Source organism: Anabas testudineus, chromosome 9 (assembly GCF_900324465.2).
Source record: "Anabas testudineus chromosome 9, fAnaTes1.2, whole genome shotgun sequence".
NCBI lineage: Eukaryota > Metazoa > Chordata > Actinopteri > Anabantiformes > Anabantidae > Anabas > Anabas testudineus.
In genome coordinates, this window is record NC_046618.1 from 19258061 (window position 1) to 19282133 (window position 24073).

The 24073-nt window shown below is 38.1% G+C and overlaps 1 protein-coding gene across 1 annotated transcript; it reads left to right on the top strand.

The window, feature by feature from the left end:
• Window positions 1–3037: 3037 nt before the first annotated feature.
• On the top strand, window positions 3038–22986 carry jak2b (Janus kinase 2b). The gene is made up of 24 exons (XM_026342852.1): window positions 3038–3578; window positions 5597–5833; window positions 6468–6591; window positions 6692–6809; window positions 10384–10529; window positions 10648–10939; window positions 11220–11339; window positions 11430–11587; window positions 12024–12135; window positions 12965–13151; window positions 13358–13482; window positions 13635–13769; window positions 15738–15825; window positions 16826–16953; window positions 17155–17293; window positions 17681–17832; window positions 18790–18940; window positions 19301–19437; window positions 19726–19915; window positions 20047–20171; window positions 20259–20431; window positions 20642–20759; window positions 21409–21522; window positions 21859–22986. The coding sequence occupies exons 2-24, from the start codon at window positions 5611–5613 to the stop codon at window positions 21964–21966; spliced, it is 3363 nt and encodes a 1120-aa protein (XP_026198637.1). The 5' UTR covers window positions 3038–3578; window positions 5597–5610; the 3' UTR covers window positions 21967–22986.
• Window positions 22987–24073: the final 1087 nt, after the last annotated feature.

Below are 24073 nucleotides of genomic sequence, written 5' to 3' on the forward strand. Positions count from 1 at the left end.
ACTCTTCTTATGTGGAGTGGTATCAATGTTTCTGTCAAATTAATGCATTTCCAATAAAGCAAAGTCATGCATTGCATGATGCAATTATTTAAATAACAATATATACAATGCTGCATGGCTTTAGGTACCTTCTGACTGGCTCTTACACACACATAAAAATCTTACAGATTAATCTGTTGTACATGTGAAATACAAACAGGGGTTGTCAGACATTGTCATAGTCTGATATTTTCCTTAAAACTGCAAAAGAAGTGCCAAATTGGAAATGTTTCTAAAAATGTATATAAATATAGTCAGGAAAGCTCTGTCCCCTTTGCTTCACACTACCTTTTCCAATATTTGTTTTTGCCTAATAAAGGTTCAAAAGAATGCATCCCATTTATTATCTACTGTATACTTATTCATCAAGTGAAGGGTTGCAGAAGCCAATCCAACTGATATGTGCAGTGGTATACATGAACAAATATGGGTCATTTAAAAGTTAAGACCCAACTAAGCTGAATAACCAACGTGAATAACAACTTCCATTCTTCCCTTCTTTACTTCTCTTACTCCTATCACTCCACCCATTTGTTTCTGTATTTTCTTTCAGTTCCTCCACTAGTCCTCCCTCTGTGCTTTCATTTCCTCTGTTCCTCTGTGCTTCCCACTCTCTTATTGTGTCATGTTCTTCACATCCCATCTCCTCTGAGGGCCGTCATGAGTGCTGTCACCCAAACACCTGAGGACATCTTTGAGATATTTTCCTCAGCTCGTGTCTTCCAGTTTGTCTGTATATGTGTAGGTGTCACCTGAATGCCCCAGGACTCCCTTTTTTGCCTTTTATTCAGCCAAGTGTATATGTGTGAGTTTGTATATCAGGTGTTTGCCTATGGCTTTCAAAATGGGATACAAATGTTTGCCTTGTAGCAGTTGATCAGTCTATCTACCAAACAATAAATATTAGTGCTACATACAGAGTCTGAGTTTGTCCAATATATATATATATTTGTAGTCCCAGTTAAATGTGCAAGTAAATCCAGAGTTATTTCAACTGTTGGTCGAAGAGCAATGAAATTCTATTTTTTGATGATCCTAACTTTTTATCTGGCATCACCACAAGGTCAAAGTTTTCATCACACCTCAACATCAACTTGATAGATTACACAGCCCGTTATGGTACCTACACTATTTATGCAAATGACTTTCATGATCCTCTTTTCCACAGTTACACCACAAGTTTGACTTTGTGTGTGTGTCTTAAGTAAAATGTCTCAACAACCGTTAGAGTGATTCACATGACATTTTGTTCACATATCCATGTCACCTCTAAAAATAACTAGTGTGATAATAATGTCACATTTTTAATCATCTGATACTTTGGTTTATGACAAAATTCCTGCAAAGTTAATATCATTCTCGTCAGCTTCAGTTGCACTCCTTGTTGTGTTATTATTAGTATTCTGGAGTTAGCATTTCACTCAACAAATTGCTGGTTTTAAGTATGCATTTAAATATCTGCTAGTTCATTTGTAGTCTTGTCTGGTTTGAATGCACAGAAGCCAGAAAACGAAATTTCCTAAGCAAACAAAAGGAGGAGGAAAAATCAACTTGACCACCTCAAATATCCCTTGCGTCATTTTGTGAGGTTCTGAAACCCCAGACCAGGAATCACTTTTTTAGACAACAGTGTGCTTCCATCTTTGTCCGTTACCTGTTTTAACAAAACAATGCCCATGTGCAGAAACTAAAGTATATCAAGAAGTTGTTTTCCCTGCTGTAAAACGTGAGTGGCCCGTCTAAATGAAAAAAATCTGGTTAAACAGATTAAATGGCAAAGAGAAATCTGGTGCAACAATGCCCATGTTTATATGTGCATATGTCATGTGCATAAAGGATTAGTTAATATATAGCACTTTTCATGGCAATTCAAGGTACTTTGCAGTTTTCTATCCTGTAAAGAGGCTTTAGAAATTTAAACTGAATCAATAAACTAAAATTAGAAGCTGAGGGTATTTAAATATACATAGGAAAGGGAAATTAAAAAAACAACTACCAAATTTACAGCCTAAACAAAAATGTGAGGTTTATTCAATACCCACTTATTCATTCTCACCACTAGATTTCAATTTTGCCCAAAGTCATACTGAATGTGTTTACAATATGATTCAACCGTCTTTTGTCTGTTCCTTGGTAGAAGTTTGCGGTAATCTCCACTACGAGTGGTTCACTGTAGTTTCGGTGGGTGGGCGGTGGCTGCATCGTTTGTTGATTGACTAAAGCAATGGGCTGAGTCAGTACGGATATGCTGCCTTCACTGACCCATGTAGCGTGCACATGTATTAAATGTACTGTGCCCACAAGATTATTTTCAACCACCTCAACAATTATCTTTATGTGGAGAAATTGCTTTAAAGTTGCATCTACCATAACCTATACAGTATAGATCTAAACTCGTGCTAAACAGGTGTTGACCAAACTTCTTTACAGAAAAAAAATAAAAGAATGCCGGTCACATCACCTAAATTAAGAAACGAAACGCCTTTATTTGTCATTTGTCACATTTACATGTTACAGATGAAGTTGGTCCTCTGCATTTAACCCATCCCCCTGGGGGGGAGCAGTGGGCAGCTACATACAAGAGACATACACACATTTTAAACTGTTTCTCTGTCAAAAACAGGATGAAGATTAACAACATAAGCTGGTGCCCAACCAGATAATTGTAATATCATGTATAATGCATATTTTCACACACTCCAAGCATATAAAATCTATGTATGGAGACATTTGAACATATATTAAAAAAGAAACCCTCTGTCATTGTTACAGCTGTTAGTAAGAATTCATATTTTTTATGTTAAGCAATAACAAAAGGGGCTAGTCTGTTGTTGGGGAAGTTACAGTAATCGGCAGATGAATCAGTACTGACCAGTATCGGCAAAACAAAAACAAAAACAAACAAACAAGTGATCATTTATTTGTCTGACATTTACATCCACCGGAGATTGTGGCACGTCCGACGGGCGCCTGAAGGCACCGTCAGTATGGTGGGAGAGGCTGGTTTGTTGACTCACTTGAGGCTTCGGCTGCGCTGTTGCTGCCGCTGGCAAACTAGCCTGCAACCTTATCAGAGTTGGAGCCGTTACGTTGACAAGATGTCAGCGGTGTCATTCTCGTCGTAGCTGTGGCCACATGCTCTGACACAGGAGGCGGATTGTCCGTGGATGAGTTTCGCGTTATCGAACTAATTTGTAACCGAGCGCGACATGGTCTTAGCCAGCATTAGCGGTTAGCTTAACGCTAAGTTACAACATTGACAAGGTAGACGGCTGAAGTTCCCCCGGAGAGAGATGGATAACGCTGGGCTGAGAGGTGGTTTATGTAGCAGGTTAGCCAGCTACATAGTTCCAGATGGACTTCGACCATAAATAAGCCGTCGTTTATTCGGGCAGTTGTCTGAGTACTGAACTGAACGAACTGAAGCACCGCTGTGTGCTCGTAGCTGTCAAACGCTTCTTTCGTCCTGGCTGCAGCGCTGGCCTAGGAAGCTAGCAACAAGCTAGCCAGCTAGCTGCACGTCTGGCTCCTCTACCAAAGTAAGTGTTTCACGTTACACTTAAACTAGTCCGTTGACAGTTTTACTCTGTGTAACCTACAAGGTGGCTCGGTTAAGTTGCTAAAAATGCATTTACGCACTCTCTTTTATAGGGTAACGTTAGCTGATTTTAACTTCTATAGGTGGGTGTGTGAGGCAGCTAGCGTTAACGTTAAGTTAATCTATTGAAGCTATAATGTTAGCACGGTAGCACGCCTTGACGAGTTGTGTTCGGTAGCTATGTAAGTTTATGTTATTTGACCAGTCTCACTGTCGATTTGAGTATTAGCTTCTTAAAATAGAAACATTTGGGCTAGTCCTCAATTCCTTATAATAATGTAACAGCACAGCGATTAGAATATGTTGGATTTGTTGAAATTAAACTTAAACGCTGCCTTCAGATGTGTTAATGTTGGTTAGATTTCACCATCCAGATATAAACTGATAAGGAAAGTATGTAAATAATTAGATCACAGTTATGTAACTATTTTATCTAACAGAACATTGGAGGTGTTGAAAAGAGCCTGAAAGGAACCATTTATTCTAATGACGGTATTACATGCATGAAATCCATTGCAGAAGTTATGAAAATGTACTAAATCCACTTATATAATTTAACTTATTTCGTTTCTTTTACTTTCAGTTTAACATTTTAATGTCTGACAGTGTGCTTGATGTTTCAGTGTAATGTTTGTCTGGTCACTGACCAGTATACACGTCGTCCTGTGTCTGGTTAATTGTAGAGCTGCAGCAACTAGTCTGCTGACAGAAAATCAACTTTCAGCTATTTGAATAATAATTTGAGTCATTGATTTTTATTATTTTCTTTGTCCTACACTACATAATTTCTATATTTTTGTAGGTATTAGTCTGAGCTATTTTAACTATTGATTTTAAATTAAAGTCACACATTTAGAAAATGTGCGTTTTCAGTTGTTTTCTGTTTGGTTGGTTGGTTTGTTCCTCTAATGTAAAAAAAATTGCTTCTTTTTTTCCAGTTTGATTTTCGTGTGTGCGTCTGTTTTTTGCCTGTTGCAATTTCCCAGGGCCCTGTGGGATTTGAGAAACTTTGAAGGGCATTTGTCTTTATTTTCTGACCTTATATCAACTACACCAATAATGGATTGCTAAAACAAATAATCAATCATGACAATGATCATATTCACCTTTGAAATATATTTGCATTTAGATGTTTAACAGCTTTTACTCTATCTACAAATTAACCTCAACAGTAAGTATGAAAATCAACAATAACATAAGTTGTGTATTCACAAATGCCAAGTCAGTATTTAGAAGAGGCCCCTTTGACTCTGCTTTTTTGCCATTCCACAATAAAGGTGTTGTCTGTAAAATACCCTGACAATATTTTTTATTTCAGCAGTTGTCTTCCACCCTAGCCATATAAACTTGTACTATTTCAGAGTTGTCATAGACTTGATGGTCACTTCCCTCACAAGTGTTCTTTGTTTTTTTGAGAACAGTATACTCTGGAGGGAACTTCAGCAATGAAGCAGCCTGTGTACACTAGGTCATGGTTATGGAAGAAATATAACCCCTGTAATTTAGTTCTGTTTGATATAATACTGTCTTTGAGGCACGCAGAGTAGGGTTGGCCTATTTAGCAGCTGTTTTACAGAGCAATGAATTATTCTGGTTGGCTTCAGAGTAAAAAATGACACAGCTCCCTGTAAGGAGTGTATATAGATTCATGCCAATCTGGTTGTGAATGAAAAAAATACACATTTGAAACACAGCTGTTATAAAATGTCGGTGAAAAAAAACTCAATATTACATTTACAATTAAACTTCTCTGGCTGTGTTTGATAACTCTTACTGCCAGTAGCCTATTTTTGAATTAGATTTACAGATTTTATAACCTTTTTCTAAACAAGGGTTTGTCTGTACTGCAGCTTTATATAATTGAATTTTGATAACAGTTTATATAACGGTTGAGACCACGTACACTGGCTGATCAAGATATTAAATTTATCGTACTTATTTGCATATATCTGATTGAAGGTTGCGTGTTGTTGATGGCCTTCCTGCCAGACATGGACACTGTGACTGACACGTGCCCCGCAGTGCACCAAAATGGGGCTGCCCACAGAGAATCTCCAGACACAAGACCAGCTGCTACTGTTTTGAGGGTCCATTTCTACCACAGCAACCAGGCAGCGGGTGACTGCAGCTTTCTTAGCTACCCACCTGGGGACTATGTTGCAGAGGAGCTGTGTATAGATGCGGCCAAGGCGTGCAGTGAGTACTTGAGTTGTGCTAGCATGCATAAAGCACCCCGATTCATGTGTTTTCCTTAGACTAAGGGCATAGGTCCTGAGATAAGGTTATCAAGAGACCACAGGGAAATGTATCAGCGGAAAATCGTTTGTTCATACAGTCATCTCCATGCTTTGTTTGCACTCTAACTTTCTGGTCTCTGTTTAAGGATAAGCACAAACATGGTAAATTACCTGTATATTTAAATGTCAAGAAATGATGACTCCTGATATACAGAGCAGGTTCATGAAGGGAGTTGATTAGACTTACATGCATGTTGTTAGGCTCACCTGTCGTGTGTGATGATAAACCAAACCCAACTGACATTTTCAACAATCTGTACTGCCCCTTTGTTCGCCTGTGTTGGTACTACAAACGTAATATAGTTTCCCAACGTGTGTCCCAAGCCCTAGTCTATTTCTGTATGTGCTCCCCAGAGCTTGCCCTAAATTTACAGTTTATGCATGTGTACTGTGTACATTTGTTCACTCAAATTACAAAAATAGACAAGGAAAAGCTATATTGATGAAGGTTGTAGCACACGGTTTTAAATACATGTTAACAAATGCAATGTAGATTTACAGCACACAATGTGTTTTTTCATTCTCTGCTTTAGGTGTATCACCTCTGTACTGCAACCTTTTTGGTCTCTTCCGAGAGCGAGACCGCTTGTGGTTTTCACCCAACCATATCTTCCAGCTTGAGGAATCGGCTTCAGAAGATCTGTATTTCAGAATTAGGTAGTGTACATTACGTTGATACTCTGCTTCTTAGGTGGGTTACCTAATTTCAAATATTTTTCATGTTCTAACTCGACTTTCTCTGGTGGGTTCCTCTTAGGTACTATTTCCCTGGCTGGTACAGTGGTGGGGCATCCAGGGCATATAGATATGGGGTCGCCAAGGGGTCAGAAAGCCCTGTCCTTGATGATTTTGTAATGTCATACCTCTTCTTTCAGGTAAGCACGATAGCATTCCACCACTGTTTATATGACATACAGGTTAGAAATGGTGGTTATTTATGTAAGTCAGTTTAACCAAAATATTCTAAAGCATCTTGTGATTGTTCACATGTTGCTCTGCAGCCCAGTGTTTGAGATTAGGCCTCAGAAAACAAGCAGCTCATATCATTGACAAGTGGACTCTTATCAGTTTGATAGATTGTGAGCAGTGTCACTGCTTCAAATTTAGGTTTTCGAAAGCATTGCTCAGGGACAAAGATAAAGATGGTAACAAATTGTGAAGCTGATGTTGTTGTTTTTTTTTGTTTGTTTTTTTTTTTCAACTTTAAGTTTGTCCATGTCTGTCTTCATCAGCAGCAGCTGACACACTGTAGTCTCTGCTGTAAATAAAATGGTTGCCCATGTTAACAAGAAATGCCAACATGCATGCTGGCCCATTCAGTGAGTGCAGATGCTTTCATGTGACAGGAAATCAGTTTTGAGACAATCTTGCAACTTGAACTCAAAAATGTACTTTGGTTTGCAGAAAAACTGAATAGGAGCAAAATGAAACCCTTTTTATCACTGTTTTTGTGTGCACTTCACTTTTTACAACAGAGAACATTTTCATCTGAAACAATTATGTGTTCCGTACAAAGTCTTACTGTGCCAGTTAGGATGCCAGTAAGGCATAACTGGCAGTTAGGATGCTATATGAGATATACTGTAGTACTGGCACGGCAAAGCAAGAGGCTGCTTCTGCCCATCAAGACTTTGACCATTCCAAGGTATATTGTGTTGATAAAGTTAAGCAAATTTAGGAGGAATGTTGATCACAATATCCCCTTAAATTATAAGGAGGTTCTAAATTGTTATGTGTGTTCTTATTACTTTCACCAAAAGAAATAGTATTTTGTTTGTCGTTTGTTTCCCAGTACTTCCCTGTCTGTTTAGTTTGTTTTATGTCTGTGATGGTAGTTGCAAGTCTGACTTTTACCTACTCAATGTTGACTGGAATCTTAAAAAAATAATAACAAAAGTAATTTCCTGAAATAACTGGACTCCTAGTAGGTTTTAACAGTCTTTACTCAAAAAAAGTATATAATTTGGACTGTTTTGTTAGTGTGGGGCAACTTTTTGCTCCTGGGCATACGGTTAGTCAGGCCATGAATCACTAATTTGCTACTGCAGTAAAGGTTACAAAGTCTCAAGAGGAGGGAAGGGATGGTGTTGTGTGTTTGAAGGGAGTATATTTTTGGGTTGTAATCACCATTTTAAAAAAGTACAATAGCTGATATATTGCATAAAATGTTTATATAAACTAAATTGCAGTTGAAAGGGTGTGTATATGATAGGTGAAACCAGGTAACCCAAGCCAGTAAAATCACTGGAGCTGAACTCTGAGTGAACTGAAAGATTATGTGGAATTATGCCTGTGGAAATCTGCAGTGGTGGCTCTGGAAAAGCCTAAAAGGGAGTAGGGAAGCACTGCTGCAGGGTTCATTTGACAGTGCAATTCATTGTGTGTTTGCAGCCATTAAGCCATTACACATGCTCACATTCACTCTGGACAGATGTGTTTTGCTTTGTGAAGGCTGCGTTGAATTCTTCACCGTCTAATGTTGAGCTGAGCTTTTGTTTTCTGATAATGAAAGGTTGTTGTGACTTGCAAGGGGAAGTTGGAGGTTAAATAATGCAACAACAAAACATTATCAATATTATCATTATCTTGTTTTTGTAGGACGGCAGTATATAATTTGGTGTGGGTAATGTGGGAGGGGGCACAATATCAACAAAACTATTTCTAATTTTGTCAGTTGAAGGATAAAGAATGCAGCACGATTATCATCCAAGATTATTTTCTGGAGGCGTAGCTCCTTTTATTCGTGTAAAAAAATGGTGCAGTTTTTATCTTGCAGTTCTGATCTGTTTAGTGTTCCTGCTAACTTAATACTATAAAAATTGTTGCAGCTGTGACGTCAAAAGAACTGATATGATGATCATTTATTGGTCAGTTTTGTTGAGCTGCCATCATCAGTGATAAGTGTCCGTGCAGTAGAAAGTGAAAACAGACCATGTTCCAGTGACCGACTGCAAGTCATGTTGTACCTGTATTTATAGTTGTTGGTAAAAGTGTTGATACTTTAAAAAGAAAAAACACAATTGTCTCTGAAAGAAGCTGAGACATACATAATTGCCATCACATTTTTCTATTCAAGATTGAATTTGTAGTCGTAGACACATTTTAAATAATACAACAAATGAAAATTGCATGTTCAAATTATTAGGACTCTTAATGTAATCTTGTGTAGTACATCCCTTTGACGAAATAGTTGCTTGGCATGTCTCTTAAAGGGGGAACTACACCCTATGACTCCACCTGGTTGTTACATCCAAACTATTATAAAAAACACAATGTGAGGAGGAGAGCAGCGTTTGTGTGTACACTGTGGCAGTGACTCCATTACGGGGCAGAGGTATGTGTGGTTGGGGTTACATGAGAGCCAGATAGAGTCAGCCCAGACACAGAAACATCAACTGGATAGGAGATGTAATAGTAAAAGGCTTTTGTTGGCAATTTTATGAGGTGATCTAAAGAAATTAGTTGCTACTGGCTTTTTAAAAAGCAACTTATTAGCAAAAGTTAATTGCTATTAACGTCCTCGTTAACTGTCGCTATAGTCATCACCACAGAAGTAGTAGTGTACAAAATCAAGACAATTACATCACCATTTGGGAGGGATCATGAGATTTGGCCAAACAAAACTTATAATTCCTAACTAACAACAGCAGCTAAATTTGAACTGGGCTGCATTGCACCGCTTTAATGATACTTGTCACTTAATTTCTCTAGGATTTCATAGCCCCTTAATGTACATGTTCAGTTGGATTCAGGATGCAGCAAAGAAACCTTGTAACAGAACTGCCTACCTTCATGTTTTAGAAAAGGTATGATGTTCTGTTTTTTTTTTTCTTCTGTGAATATAAACCTGATTTGACCAAAAAGTTCTTTTTTGTTTCATCTGCCTAAAGGAGGCTCTTGCAACTCGTCAACAAGCATCTGCTTTAAATGTAGGGTCTTCCTGAATATTCCTTCAATTCAGAAAAGTGAAGTATGGAATTGTAGCTTGATCTCTGTGGTGAGCTTCTGTATATTCTGTAGTTACGACAAGTAGTCAGTCACAAATATCTAGGGTTTACAGGGAAGTGATGAGACCCTGATGAAGAGATACAATAATTTGCATAGTATTTGCATTCATTGGGCGTCACCTGCACACCACATATATCATATGGCTGAATTCCATGAACATGATAAACAACCTGCATTACTGTGAGGCACTTTTTGTGCAGTCTTTGTGCCACTGTTTGGCCCATGCTATGGTTCAGATAGCCTCAGGGAACAACGGTTAGATTGGTAAGAACTCTAACACACAAACACTATACTGACTTTTGTACATTTCACACGTGAGGCAAGATTGTGCCTATGTGTGCATGAAAACAACACAGTTAACTTACTGACAAATCTCTATGAATTAATCGGGTTTACCTGTAGTATTAGTGGCCATTATGTTACTGTTATTTCTTTGTTCAGTGGAGGAATGACTTTGTGAATGGCTTGGTGAAGATCCCCAATTCCCATGAGACTCAAGAAGAGTGCCTCGGTATGGCTGTACTCGACATGACAAGGACAGCAAAGGAGAAACAGATGTCTCCGCTGGACATCTACCACACTATAAGGTATTATTGGAAAAACAGACATTTTTCGATCGCCTTCTTTTGAATACTTTTAAAATCTTTTGTTTACCAAAGCAAAAAGCCAAACTTATCAAATTTGTTTATGCTGAATGTCTTCCAGCTACAAATCGTTTTTGCCAAAAGACATGAGAGCTCAGATCCAGGACTGCAGTTTCTTGACACGTAAGCGAATCCGCTTCCGCTTCAAGCGTTTTATCCAACAGTTCAGTCAGTGTCGGACCACAGCGCGAGATCTCAAGCTCAAGTACCTTATCAGCATGGAGTCCCTCGAGAAAGCTTTCTACACTGAGACCTTTCAGGTGAGGGAACCATCCAGTGGACAGCTCATCATCCTGGTGGCGGCAGACACTGGCATCCAGTGGTGTCGAGAGAAACTGAAAGATTCTGATCAGGTTGGTACCGTGGCATTTTTCTGCAACATAGGAAGTGATCAGTGACATTAACTAAAATGTTTCTAAACTAAATGTTTCTAAACATTACATAAAAGAAACAGCTGGATAAAGAAGTAAAAAAATAATTTGCATCCCGAAGCAGCTTAGAACAAGTAAAACTATGCTCTTGGGTGACAGTGATGTTCTGTTACTTAGCATCAAAAGGTCTGTCAGCCTTTATCTGTGACTATATAGAAATACTGCATGTGTTTGTAAGTGTTATCTTCTGCTCTTTGGTCAGGAACTGCAGACCTTGTGTGACTTCCCTGATGTCACTGACATCAGCATCAAACAGGCCAGCAAAGAGGGTGCTGCAGAGTGTCGGGTGGTCACCATTAACAAGCAGGATGGCAAGAATCTGGTGATTTTACCTTTTAATCTCTTTTCTTTTAGTTGTCGTCATAGCAAATACTTTGAAACTTATGTTGTCTCATGGGTTCACAATTTTCAGGAGCTGGAGTTTCCAACCCTATCTGAAGCACTCTCTTTTGTATCACTCATTGATGGCTACTATCGCTTGACTACAGATGCACATCACTACCTATGTAAAGAAGTGGCACCTCTTAGGCTTGTAGAAGCCATCTCCTCTCGTTGCCATGGCCCCATTTCGTAAGTGAACAATGACAAAGCCTAAATTATATTTTACAAACCATATTAGTGAGACCTGTCATAAAAATCAAGTGTAAATGAATAAAGATTAGCATATGTGTTACTATATTTCACAAATCACCATCAAGTGTTGTGTGAATTTATGGTGCCTTCACTGCCTAACTGCTGTGTTAGGCCAACAAATGTCTTAATCACTTAATATGATTCTCACAAACTCGCAAACCCACAGTCTCGCCACCCTTTGTATTGTATGGGCACAAAAAGAAAGATTCAGCCCTCTGTTTTTACAGTTGAACTGCACCAGTCATCTCTTTGATTGCTTGGTTTTGATGTTTCTTCATATCCTAGCTAGTAATGCTACATTTTCTGCTGCTCAGATACAGTATATAACCTGCTCTGCCTGTACTGGATTTTTTATTTTATCCTTTAATTACAGAATGGAGTTTGCCATACATCGCCTACAGAAATGTGGAAACAAGCGAGGGCTGTACATTTTGAGATGTAGCCCTAAAGATTTCAACAAGTATTTCTTGACTTTCCCTGTTGAGGTAGGTAGTACTCTTTACTTTGATAGGTATTGATCACTTCAAAGAAGAAAAGTAAAGAAATTTTGCAGCATGTGCACGTTCTGTACCAGTGGCGCAGCTTCACCCCTCAGTGTGCCTTAATGGTCACAGCCCTGCACCAAGACCTCCAATCTGTGGCTGTTCCATGTGCTGTCAGCATAACCTTGTGTGTTCTACTATGTCAAAATGACAGCCAGCCTTCATATTGTATTGAATTGCAACTGTGCAGATATGTGTATATATGGTACATGCATGAGTATATTTAGAAATGTTGTGTGGGGGTGTGTGTATGCAGTTTCATTATTGCATTATTTTTAGAAAGCCATTAAGTTATTTTAATTCTCTATGTTTCATGTGTATACATTTTATTTTATTTTATTGGCATAATGAGTGTGTTGTAATGAAATGTCCTCTACGGCTAAATCTGCTTTGTCTTTACATTACCTTACTTTAAAACCTTTTTTCCTTTTTCGCTTAATAAGAAAAAGAATAAAACTGGATAAACATTGAGTCAAGAAAGATCTGATCAAAGAATAAACACTAGTAATAAAACCAGCCTCAGCCTTAATTAAATTAGACTACTGCACTGTCACAGTTGTACAATAAACTTCAGTGCAGTTTCTTTGTGCCTCTGTTGACTCTCTTCTTTGTTGTTCATTTAGTCACCTGTAACATAGTTTCGTGTCTATAGCAACACAGCTGATATCTGATTTTGAGTGACAATTTTGCAATTGCTATTGTCATTATTTGTGTTACTATCAGTTCCATGACCAAAACTGACATTTCATCGAGTTCCCCTACTTTCTATCAGGTGTATGATGCTGTAGAATACAAACACTGCCAGATCACCAGGTCTGCCAGCGGGGAATTTAACCTCAGTGGAACCAAAAGAAACTTCAGTAGCTTGCAGGAACTACTCACCTGCTACCAAAAGGAAACTGTGCGTTCTGACAGCGTCATTTTCCAATTCAACAAGTGCTGCCCCCCTAAATCCAAAGGTATGTTTTTGAATAGATTAGAAATTAGCACAGTCTATGCCTAAGCTACTGCCAAATGCATAAACACAGATGTTGTGAAAACTGCAACAAGTCTTTCTTACGAACACAATTTGTCTTACATTAGCATTTCTGTAGTTTCTGTCAGTTGGACAGAAAGTTGCTCTTTTTCAGTAGGAGCCAATAACTTTTTTTTTTATCACCTTCAGAAAAGTCCTGCCTGCTTGTGTGCAGGAGCAACAAGGGTTCAGAAGTGCCTCTGTCTCCATCACTACATCGACACAACATCAGTCAAATGGTGTTTCACAAGATAAGAAAAGAAGATCTGGAATTTGTAAGCTTAGTTTGCATCTTTGTCAATATGATCTGTACATCTATTTGTAGTAGATTCCGCATTAAGTTTCAGTATTTTATTAATATACTATTATAGTATGCTAAGTTGCACTGACTTAACAATTGAAACTGGAATAATCTCTTTCCCTCCAGATGGAGAGTCTTGGTCAAGGGACATTTACCAAGATCTTTAAAGGAGTCCGTAAAGAGCTTGGGGACTATGGTCTGGTGCACCAAACAGAAGTCGTCATGAAAGTGTTGGACCAGGCCCACAGGAATTTCTCTGAGGTCTGTGCCTTCAAAGTTATATAAAAAGTTTCCCCAAGCAACTCGAATAACTTGCATGCAAAGCTTGTCTCAAAGCTTCCGTTAATCTATGTATTTATATACAGTACAGTCCACTGTATTTATGCATTACACTGTGGTGTGGACTGCAAAACAGAGAAAAAGAGAGAACATAGTGAGGGTCAAAGAGAACAAAGAAAAATAGATTGTGTGTCCAATCACATGGGATGAAATCAAGCTAAAAACAAATAGTTAAAACTCTGTACAGTGACTATATTGTAAAACCAAACTAGCTTAACGTCTGACTTTCAGTAGAGCATAAAACACTTAACAGAATGGATTCACCTAAAGGTAATTGATGGTAATGTTTCAAGTAAAAGAGCTGCATTAACATCAATAATAAGCCAGCACAATTTTATCACAGCTAATAATAATAATACAGAATGTAATTGATTCAGAGTGAGCAGAATATAGACTATATATATATATTCATTTTTTATTTTTATTTATTTTCTTTTTTTACCACTTTGCATTTCACAACTGAGCTATTTGTGACCAAGTGTGTTGCATGTCGGACTGGGACAGTTTCTTTAAACAATCTATACCGCAAGTCCTGCTCATTAATAGCTTGATGGGTTTTAAAATGAGAGGCTCATAAAACATAGATTTTAGTAATCTTAGATGTCCGGGTCAGGTTGGTGGCTTTATATTAATAATTAATGGGTTCGGCCCAGATAACAGGTTTGCAAATTAAACCACTATCAGTCATTAGTAAAAATACAAAAACTAAATCATAGTTGCTGCCATGCCTTTGTCTTTCAGTGCTTGGTTCTTTTTTTTTTTTTTTTAAACAAGTCAACAGATTTGCAGTATCAGTATGATTCTGCTACATCAGATCAATAATCATTACCAGTATTGCATAAAGTGCTTCCTGAAGTACTTTGGTATGTATGTTCTTGAAGGCGCATTATAATCTAAATTTACATTCTTTGGAAACTGTAAAATAACTTAAATATGATGCATGTTTTTAGGTTTACATGTGCATAAACACTGCACCTGTTATAAGGCCATTAAAACAATAATTGTTGTCTCATACAGCATACCAGATGATTCAGTTAAATACACTTTAATGATCAATTTGAGCACAGATGGGGCAGAAACGGAAAGTCTGCACACCGATTCATCTGAACTCTGTGTGTTGACAAAACATCAACCCAATGTTTGCACACAGCCGTTAGCTAGTGGTAGCTCCCTGACAGTGACAGACTGAATAAAGTAGAATCTGCACACTGTTTAGTTGACTTTCCTTCTCCTCTCACAGCCAAAGGTAATATCCCTTCAGCAAACATAAGAAGAGCTCACAACAGCATACAATCTCTTGTTCCAGTCTGTCTCCCTTGTATTTGGTTTTAATTATTTATGTAACAGCTCATATTATGACAGCAGGTGACTAATACAGCTGCTCTTATCTCTGTTACTTTTTTTAAAACTTGTGCATGTTGTAATGACTTGTTTTCTGCAAAGTAAACAACTTCACTCCCCACAACTTGTTGTAAGTGGCGCAGCTCTAAATGAAACACATGTAGCATCTGCCTACATCTAACATTACGGTATGTTTGCTGAAAGAAGTGCATAAATTAATGTTAGGTTTTTAAGAAGAAGAAGAAGAAAGCCTTTAATTCTCATATGTCACATTTACATGTTAGAATGAAATTGGTCCTCTGCATTTAACCCATCCCCCTTGGGGGAGCAGTGGGCAGCTAAATACAGCACCCAGGGAGCTAGCGTGGAGTGTCCTGCTGAAGGACAAACCTGGTGTCTGTGACGGGGCTTGAATCAATATTAGATTATTGAATTAACAATCATGATTGAAGAGGTCCAAATGGTCCTCTGATATAGTGATTATAAAGAAGATTAAAAAAAACATTATTTATTATTTATTTTGTTTTATATCTTTGTTTTCTCTTACAGTCTTTCTTTGAAGCTGCCAGCATGATGAGCCAGTTGTCCCATAAGCACCTGATCCTGAACTATGGTGTGTGTGTCTGTGGAGAAGATAGTAAGTCAGCTTCAACTTCAGCTTTAACTTAATGGTTCCCTGATGCTTTAGACAGACATAGATCCTCTCTCATCTTTAATTTGCTTTAGGCATACAGCAAGACCTCAAGGGTTCACTGTCAGGTAACAGACAGTAAGAATTTATGTTGTCAGTGGTCTTATGCTGTGAAGAGTCTAACATGCTCTAATGTTGACCATTATCTATAAGCCTGAGGCATGGTGGTCTGTTCTTAAGAGGATTACAGTGCCCTGTAGAGGAAACTCTTTGACCTTACCCACTCTCTCTTCTTCAGTATGTATGGGTTAATGACCTGTAGCATCTGTTTGTGCTGTCTGACATGTCTGTAGGAATGAGAATTTATTTTTAATTACTTATTATTTATTTATTTATTTGGTAGTGTTCCCTGGGCAAGTAAAGATCAAGTAAACAAACATAGAGGAGTGTTATCAGTTTCAATTTGATTCGATTTTTTACTCATTTCAGTGGCCATGATTGGCCAGACTACTGTAGTTTTTGTGTCATGTATTATAGATAAGTATTCACCAAATATAGTGCAACTACAGTTCAGCTATGGAAGAGTCGAGGAGACCTCAAGAGTAAACATCCCAACATATATTTTACAGTACATTAAGGGTGCCTTAGAAGTACCTAGCTTGGTCAGCAATAATAATACCTAAATCCACTGAAAGACAAAATCACTAACTTCAACAGAAATACACAACATATTGAAAAATGCACTGCATTGTATATCAGAGAACTAAATTTGTACATATCAGTGTAAGATTCTTCAAAAGTGAACTGTAGCCAGTTTTTGTCCAGTTACACCAGTTTTTAATAAATATATTTAGTAGTAAGTAATATATCTTCTCAGAGTTGATTGCAGTGCCATTCATAATGGTGATAACACTATCTTCGACATTAAATGGATATTTTAACAACTCGACTTGTTATCAAAATAGACTTTGTAGAATTTATTTTTAAATTCAAATCTTTATTTCAGACATCATGGTGCAGGAGTATGTTAAGTTTGGCTCACTCGACACTTACTTGAAGAAGAACAAGAACTCTATAAACATCCTGTGGAAGCTTGAAGTGGCGAAGCAGCTGGCCTGGGCAATGAACTTCCTGGTACAAATCCATGTATTGCAAGTATTATTTACAATGTGTGATAAGCTTGTGTGGTGCCTACAGCTGTGTTTTCGTGACCACTTTAAACGTTGACACATATTCAGTACATTAACTGTAAGAAGACTGGTTGATTTATTAATTAATTTATTTCTCCTGTTTTAGTAAGAGACTGATGAAGTTCTCTTTTTTTTGCACCTGCAGGAAGACAAGCATCTTGTCCATGGAAATGTTTGTGCTAAAAATGTTCTTCTGATCAGAGAGGAGGACCGGAGGGCTGGAAACCCCCCTTTCATCAAACTTAGTGATCCTGGCATCAGCATCACTGTCCTTTCCAAAGAAAGTGAGAATATGTGTCTCATTATTATTATTATTATTATTATATCTCAGCTTAACTGTAATACACCACTTTAATCAGCTGGGGGCAGTAGGTGGCTGTTTAACAGGGTCATGATTGCAGTTTTTTGGTGCTTTCTTTAATGCACATTGGATTTAAATACCTCTGTTTTGTGTTGTGCTTAGTTATTGAAAAAACAAAAAACAGGTAAAATGAGTGAGAAGACAAAAGGTTATGGTATTACAAAAATTGGTTTTGTTGTACAAGAATGGATATGTTTTGCTGGTATCTGTGAAATGATTGTCTATCGGCTGAAATGCATCAAATTATGGCATAAAACCTAAAAACTGAGGTATTTACAGTGGCGTGTTAAATGTTTTTGTTTGTGATCAGTCCTAATTGAAAGGATCCCTTGGGTGTCCCCTGAGTGTATCGAGGACTCTGGCAACCTGAGCCTGGCTGCCGACAAGTGGAGCTTTGGCACCACACTGTGGGAGATCTGCAGTGGTGGGGAGAAACCTTTAGCAACACTGGACAACTCTAAGGTAGGACTGGGTGCTATGAATTAAACTATATACCACAATGATATGCATGGAACAGTTTTTAAATGAGAACAAGATGCAATTTTTCTGTTATGTTAAGATTTGATTTATTTACATGCAGTTGTTTCTTAATGTATTTTAACACTTTACTTGCATTCCTTTCTTTGCTTGATTGAGCTTAACACAACTCAACCTGATCACCTAGGGCAGAGATACTCTGTTCTGCTTTGCTTTTCTATTGTGTTTTGTGTTGGTCACTGTTTATATGAAGGCAGTGCAGAGCTCTACACACAACTAAGCAGAGAATCTTGAGCCTACTTTCATAATGCTTGGTAGTGTGTCTGCAACAAAATCTACCACTAATGGAGACAGTAAAAGCAATTTAACAGCTGTTGAGTAAACCGAACACAAACCTGATTGAACAAGAAATTGATTTTGTACTACCTACTGTCTCCAAAGTGGGCAGAGGAAACTGGAAACAAAAACAAAGCCCTAGACAAAGAGTTTAGTTACAAGTCAGTAATTTCCTACAGTGGAAAAGGTCAATACTAGCTAGCCTAGCTATAGCTAACATTTATTGTCATCCAGAGTTGCATTTGTTTTTTTGCCAAGATGGGCATTGTATGTGATGCAGTTTACATCAGTTGTGAAATGCAAAGGCTTGCAGTTCAGTATTTCTTGTCATCACCGTTGTTTTCATTTCACTCCACCACTAAAATAAATCATAAAATAAATCTAGAAATAGATTATTGATTTTCAAATAGGGTGTACAATGATGATCTCTTACCAAAAAACCTGAAGATAAGTTGTCAGGCATCAGTGTGACAGACAGGAGCTCTGATGTCACTTAATGTGATTAAAGACTTGTATCCACATTTGCACATAAGCCTGGAATCCTTTTGGGACTAAGTGCATCCATTTATTAGATGCTATATATTAACATCAAATTTGGTCTCATAGAAAACACTGTTCTACGAGGATCACCACCAGCTTCCTGCACCGAAATGGACTGAACTGGCTAATCTGATCACCAGCTGCATGGACTATGAGCCCACATTTAGGCCAACATTTCGCGCTGTCATCCGCGACCTCCACAGCCTCTTTACACCAGGTTGGTGTACACCCTACACCCGCCAAAATGCCCCTAATGAGAATATAGGTCACACTTATGTAGAATCTCAAATGTCTTTATACAAATCAACAGAAATGTGGATGTTAGATGAGTAAGTGAATATAAATTTTATATGTGTTGCAGAGATTGGTTAAAGATGTGATTAGCACTAGCTAGTAGCTAGTAACTAGCTCACTAGCTCAGCACAAACACCAGAAGCAGGATAGGGAGACTAGTCAGATTCATCCTGTCTGAAAAAAGTAAAACAGACATTGATTCTCACAGTAGCAGACTTTTATTATCATAACTACCTGATGTGGGAGTTGATCACCATCTGTTGAATATCTTTTTCCTCACTAGACTATGAGTTGATCATGGACAGTGATATCCTGCCAAACAGGACAGTGGGCTCAGCCTGGTCAGGTGGGGGCTTTGAGAATCAGGAGCCGGCTCAGTTCGAGGAGAGACACCTAATATTCTTACAGCAGCTGGGCAAGGTAAGAGGAAGTGTGGAAACCTTGCTAGCCAATTTACTAAGTTGCAGTACTGGAGAAGCAGGACGATGAATTTAAAAGCACTCTGCACAACTTGTCAACCGTACTACACTATGCCTTGTTGACCAGACATTTTTTGCTGGTGACCTCAAGAAGAGTTGTGCAATGTGTTTATTATTTTGATTGACTTGAATTAAAGGTCGCACTGGTCTGTACCTTGCAGATGAGCACCAGATATAAGTAACAAACAGTTCAATATAAATTAAAATAAATTAAATACTTCTGTTTCAGGGGAACTTTGGCAGTGTGGAGATGTGTCGATATGACCCACTTCAGGACAACACTGGGGAAGTTGTTGCTGTGAAGAAACTCCAGCACAGCACTGCAGAGCACATACGAGACTTTGAGCGAGAGATTGAGATCCTAAAATCTCTTCAGCATGAGAACATTGTTAAGTACAAAGGCGTTTGCTACAGTGCAGGTACAGTTAGTTATTCCTAATTTTAACAACTTTATTTAAAAAGATAAACAAAAATCCTTTACACTTTCATCCAGCAGAGAGACTTGCTAGGTCATAGAGACTAGATAAACAGTTTTTTTGGCTTCTCTCAGGACGACGAAATCTCCGTCTCATCATGGAATATCTGCCATTTGGAAGTCTGCGAGATTACCTTATGAAAAACAGGGAGAGGATTGATCACAAGAAGCTTGTGCACTACACTTCGCAAATCGCCAAGGTACTCCCCTCTGTTTATTTTTGTGACAAGCTTTCTATCTCTGTTGGGCTACTGATGCCAAACAAGATGTTTTTTGTGTGTTCACAGGGTATGGAGTACCTGTCAAGTAAGAGGTATATCCACAGAGACCTGGCAACACGAAATATCCTTGTAGAGAGTGAGCTGAGGGTGAAGATTGGAGATTTTGGCCTCACCAAAGTCCTGCCTCAAGACAAAGAGTACTACATGGTGAAAGAGCCAGGAGAGAGCCCCATATTCTGGTTAGACTTGGTGTTTTTGTTTTTATAACTACTCTGTACTGCACTGTACACTGTACACTCTAAGTGTGTAGTTTGTAATGTTTAGTACACTCTGTTACAGAAGTCCATGCTCCTTGTGATTCTGTAAAATGCATGTGATTATTTTTTATGCCTTTTGTTTTTTTTTTTTATCTTTTTTCAGTTACAGTCACATAGTGTGTTATTTTGCAGGTATGCCCCTGAGTCATTGACTGAAAGCAAGTTTTCAGTGGCGTCGGATGTCTGGAGCTTTGGAGTAGTGCTTTATGAGCTCTTCACCCATAGTGACAAGAACTCCAGCCCTCCTGCAGTAAGTGATAACCTAAAGTTACACACACTCATCCAGTGGCTCTTTTAGTGGCTCTCAGACTTAAAAACTGCATTTACATGCACTTATGTGTACCGGTTACTTATAGAAACCAAATGTCTCGGTTAATCACAAAAAATACATAGCATAGAAATCCGACTTTTGTTGTATGTTTATCCACTTTCCTCCAATTTCCTGTCTGCAGTACAGCTCTCACACAGAAAAAGAAACTCAAGAATTCTGCCTGGACAGCTGTGTGTAATTTTAAAGACCTGTAGAAACTTGTTGGAATCCCTCTAACTCGACACATAAATTAATCACTCGGAACAGGCCTGTCAACCTGTCAGCGTGCTGCAGACTGTTTATGTATTTGACATCAGATTACAGTGGTTCACATTCTGTTAGGACAACAAACAAACCTTGATGTTTGACCTCTGGCAGACTGCTAACAGACATTTTTTAATCCCAAACGATACTCTAGCTTGAAAGTGCAGCTACAGTTGAACATCAAGAGTGTTTTATTATTTATTATTTAATTCCTATTATTCTACTAGACTACTATCTATAGACAGCATTTCTATGTTATTCACTATCATTTCCTTAGTATGATTTTGAAACAATCTATCTTGACCAATGTTATTCTCCTCTTCAGGTTTTTATGTCTATGATGGGGAACGACAAGCAGGGACAGTTGATTGTCTATCACCTCATTGAGCTCCTCAAATCTGGCAGCAGGCTGCCTCAACCTCTCGACTGTCCCACAGAGGTAGGAACACATGCTCCTGTTTTCTTTGTGGGAGCTGTAATAGACGACGTTGTATGCGAAATTATTTTCATTACATTAAATGTAAAGCATGAATAGTCTGTTAATAAACAAATTGACAATGCCTATTTTGACTACTGGTTAGTAATTTTACAAATTTCTTACAAGAATTGCCTACATATAAAGAATTTGCGGGTTCATCTCAGAAATTCACCCTCCACAATCAGACATGTCTGTAAATTAATCCAGATGTGTAGCCAACTACAGTATAGTTTGATGAGTTTGACGTCTTATCCCCCTGTTGAAATAAAGTGTTCCCCTCCCTGCTCTTTCTCTCAGATTCACGAGATCATGGAGGAATGCTGGCACAACGACCCCAGCTTACGTCCATCTTTCAAGGAGCTCGCTCTGCGCATCGACCTGTTCAGGGACAGTAAGGAGTTCTAAAAATCACCCAAAGTGCCCTGCTCCCCTTCAACCGAGACGCTCTTAACATTGCTGCCCTTTTTATGGCAAAGGGGCAAACGGCCAAAATAAGGTCCTTCTTCTGCTCAATGCAGCAGTTTGTGACCAGAAGAGTTGTGGTTTGATTTAAGGACCAGCTCGAGAACTACTGCCATGGTGCCTTCAAGTAAGGCACTCAACCCCCATTGTCTATGGTCGAGCAGCTTAATGGCCAGAACATGGAGGCTTGGACATGTTGAACCGTTGAGTTTGTTAAAAAAGAGCAAATGTGTTGGGCGAAACAGGTTTTAATGAAAGAGTTTGTAGAGACTAAGTAGACTATTACCAGGCCTAAAGCTACAGATGCTTGTGTCAAATAAGGTGTGTGTATGTGTGTGTTTGTATTGCTCTCATTGTGAGGACCAGCTAGAATTTTGAACAATAGGACTGAGGACATTTTGTTTTTTTATAAATTTAAGACTTAAATTGGAGACCTAAGACTAGGTTTTAGGGTTAGGGTAAAGTTTAGGGTGAGACAGTTTGTTTTGATGGTAGGGTTAGGGCAAGGCAATATGTGTGATAAAAAAAAAAAAAAATATGAAGTGGAGTAGACTAGCATGGCCTACGCAACAGTAGGGAGCTAGGGAAAGCATTATGTAGAAGAGTGTCCTCACACTGACTGCCATACAAAAGTGTGTGTGTGTGTGTGTGTGTGTGTGTGTGTGTGTTGTGTCCATACCAACAGCTAGCAGGGCTAGCTCTCACCACCCCTACTCCTTTTCCCCTTCTCACCTGGACGTAGATAGTGTTGAGTGTTTTGTATGTATGTGTAAATACTTACAGTATATTTGTGTACATATCTCTGGAAAGAATTTATAATTTTATAATATGAAAATATAGTAAAAACTATATTTGAACTGTCAGCAAGATGTCAGTGTAAATGAAGTACATACATAAGTGATTACATAATCTGTTATTTTACGTTTTCTTTGTGAGAGATTGTGTGAAAATTAAAAAACTTCAACAGCAGTTATTAGTTAATTATTGTGGTCTAGTTACTTCAAAACTGTTTCAGCTGTATGTAATAGACAACAAACATCTATCATGAAGATAAAACAGCTGGAACCTCCCAGATGTTGGTTTACATCCACTTTGCTTAAATGTCTTTTTAGTATAGTGTCTTCACACATGTCAAGATGATTATTGTATGTTTTCTAGTATGTTAAGTATGAAGTTCAGCTGGAGTTCAGACAGTTGACAGGGTATTTTTCCATGCTTCAAACCTTAAGCAGATACGCATGAGCAGGTTCAACTCTAGTACATACAGCTGGGGACCACATTTGAACCTTTTAACCTCTATAGGCACTGATACTGTAGTGTGCTACAACTAGAGCACATTATGTAACTTCAGTGACTAAATATAACAACAGCAAATAGAAACCCAGCACCACTGGTGAAAAGGATGTCATTTAAGTGCAGTTATGAGGTATTTTAATCTTACATATATTAAATTTCAGTGTCACTTTTAAATGCTTGACTGATATGGAAAAAAAAATCTAGCTTAATAATACTTATAATACTTTATTAATCATCTGGCCTAATTTTATTTTTCTGAGTCAATTATCTGAAGTAGTTTTGACTTTTCAGTCAAACGTACTGTTATATATATCTTTTACTTTAGACTTCATGCATTTCCTTTGTATTGCAGCTGCAAACAACAAGGACAAGCAAAAGGTCGGTCCGATCCTTTTATAAAGAAGCTTTGCTCAATCTTTCTTGTGAGAAACTTTAAAAGTTAAGTATCTGTGGACATGAATATAAATAACGTTGTGATATGCAAAACAGATGTAAATGCAAGTCCTGACACAAAAATGTTTTTTTTTTCTTTTTCTTTTTTTACAAACAAAAATCTATTAGTTTGGCCCATGCAAGGGTTGGAGTAGCCTGCTAAGATGGTACTTTGCCAGATGTCAACAGTTTTTGTAGCATATATGCCTTTACTGACTTAGGAACTTTCACCTAGTCTTCCTGCGGATCACCATCGGATGTTCTGAGATATTTTTAGTTTTGTTGCATGGACAGATTTTAAACTGTGATTGTGAGGTCTGTT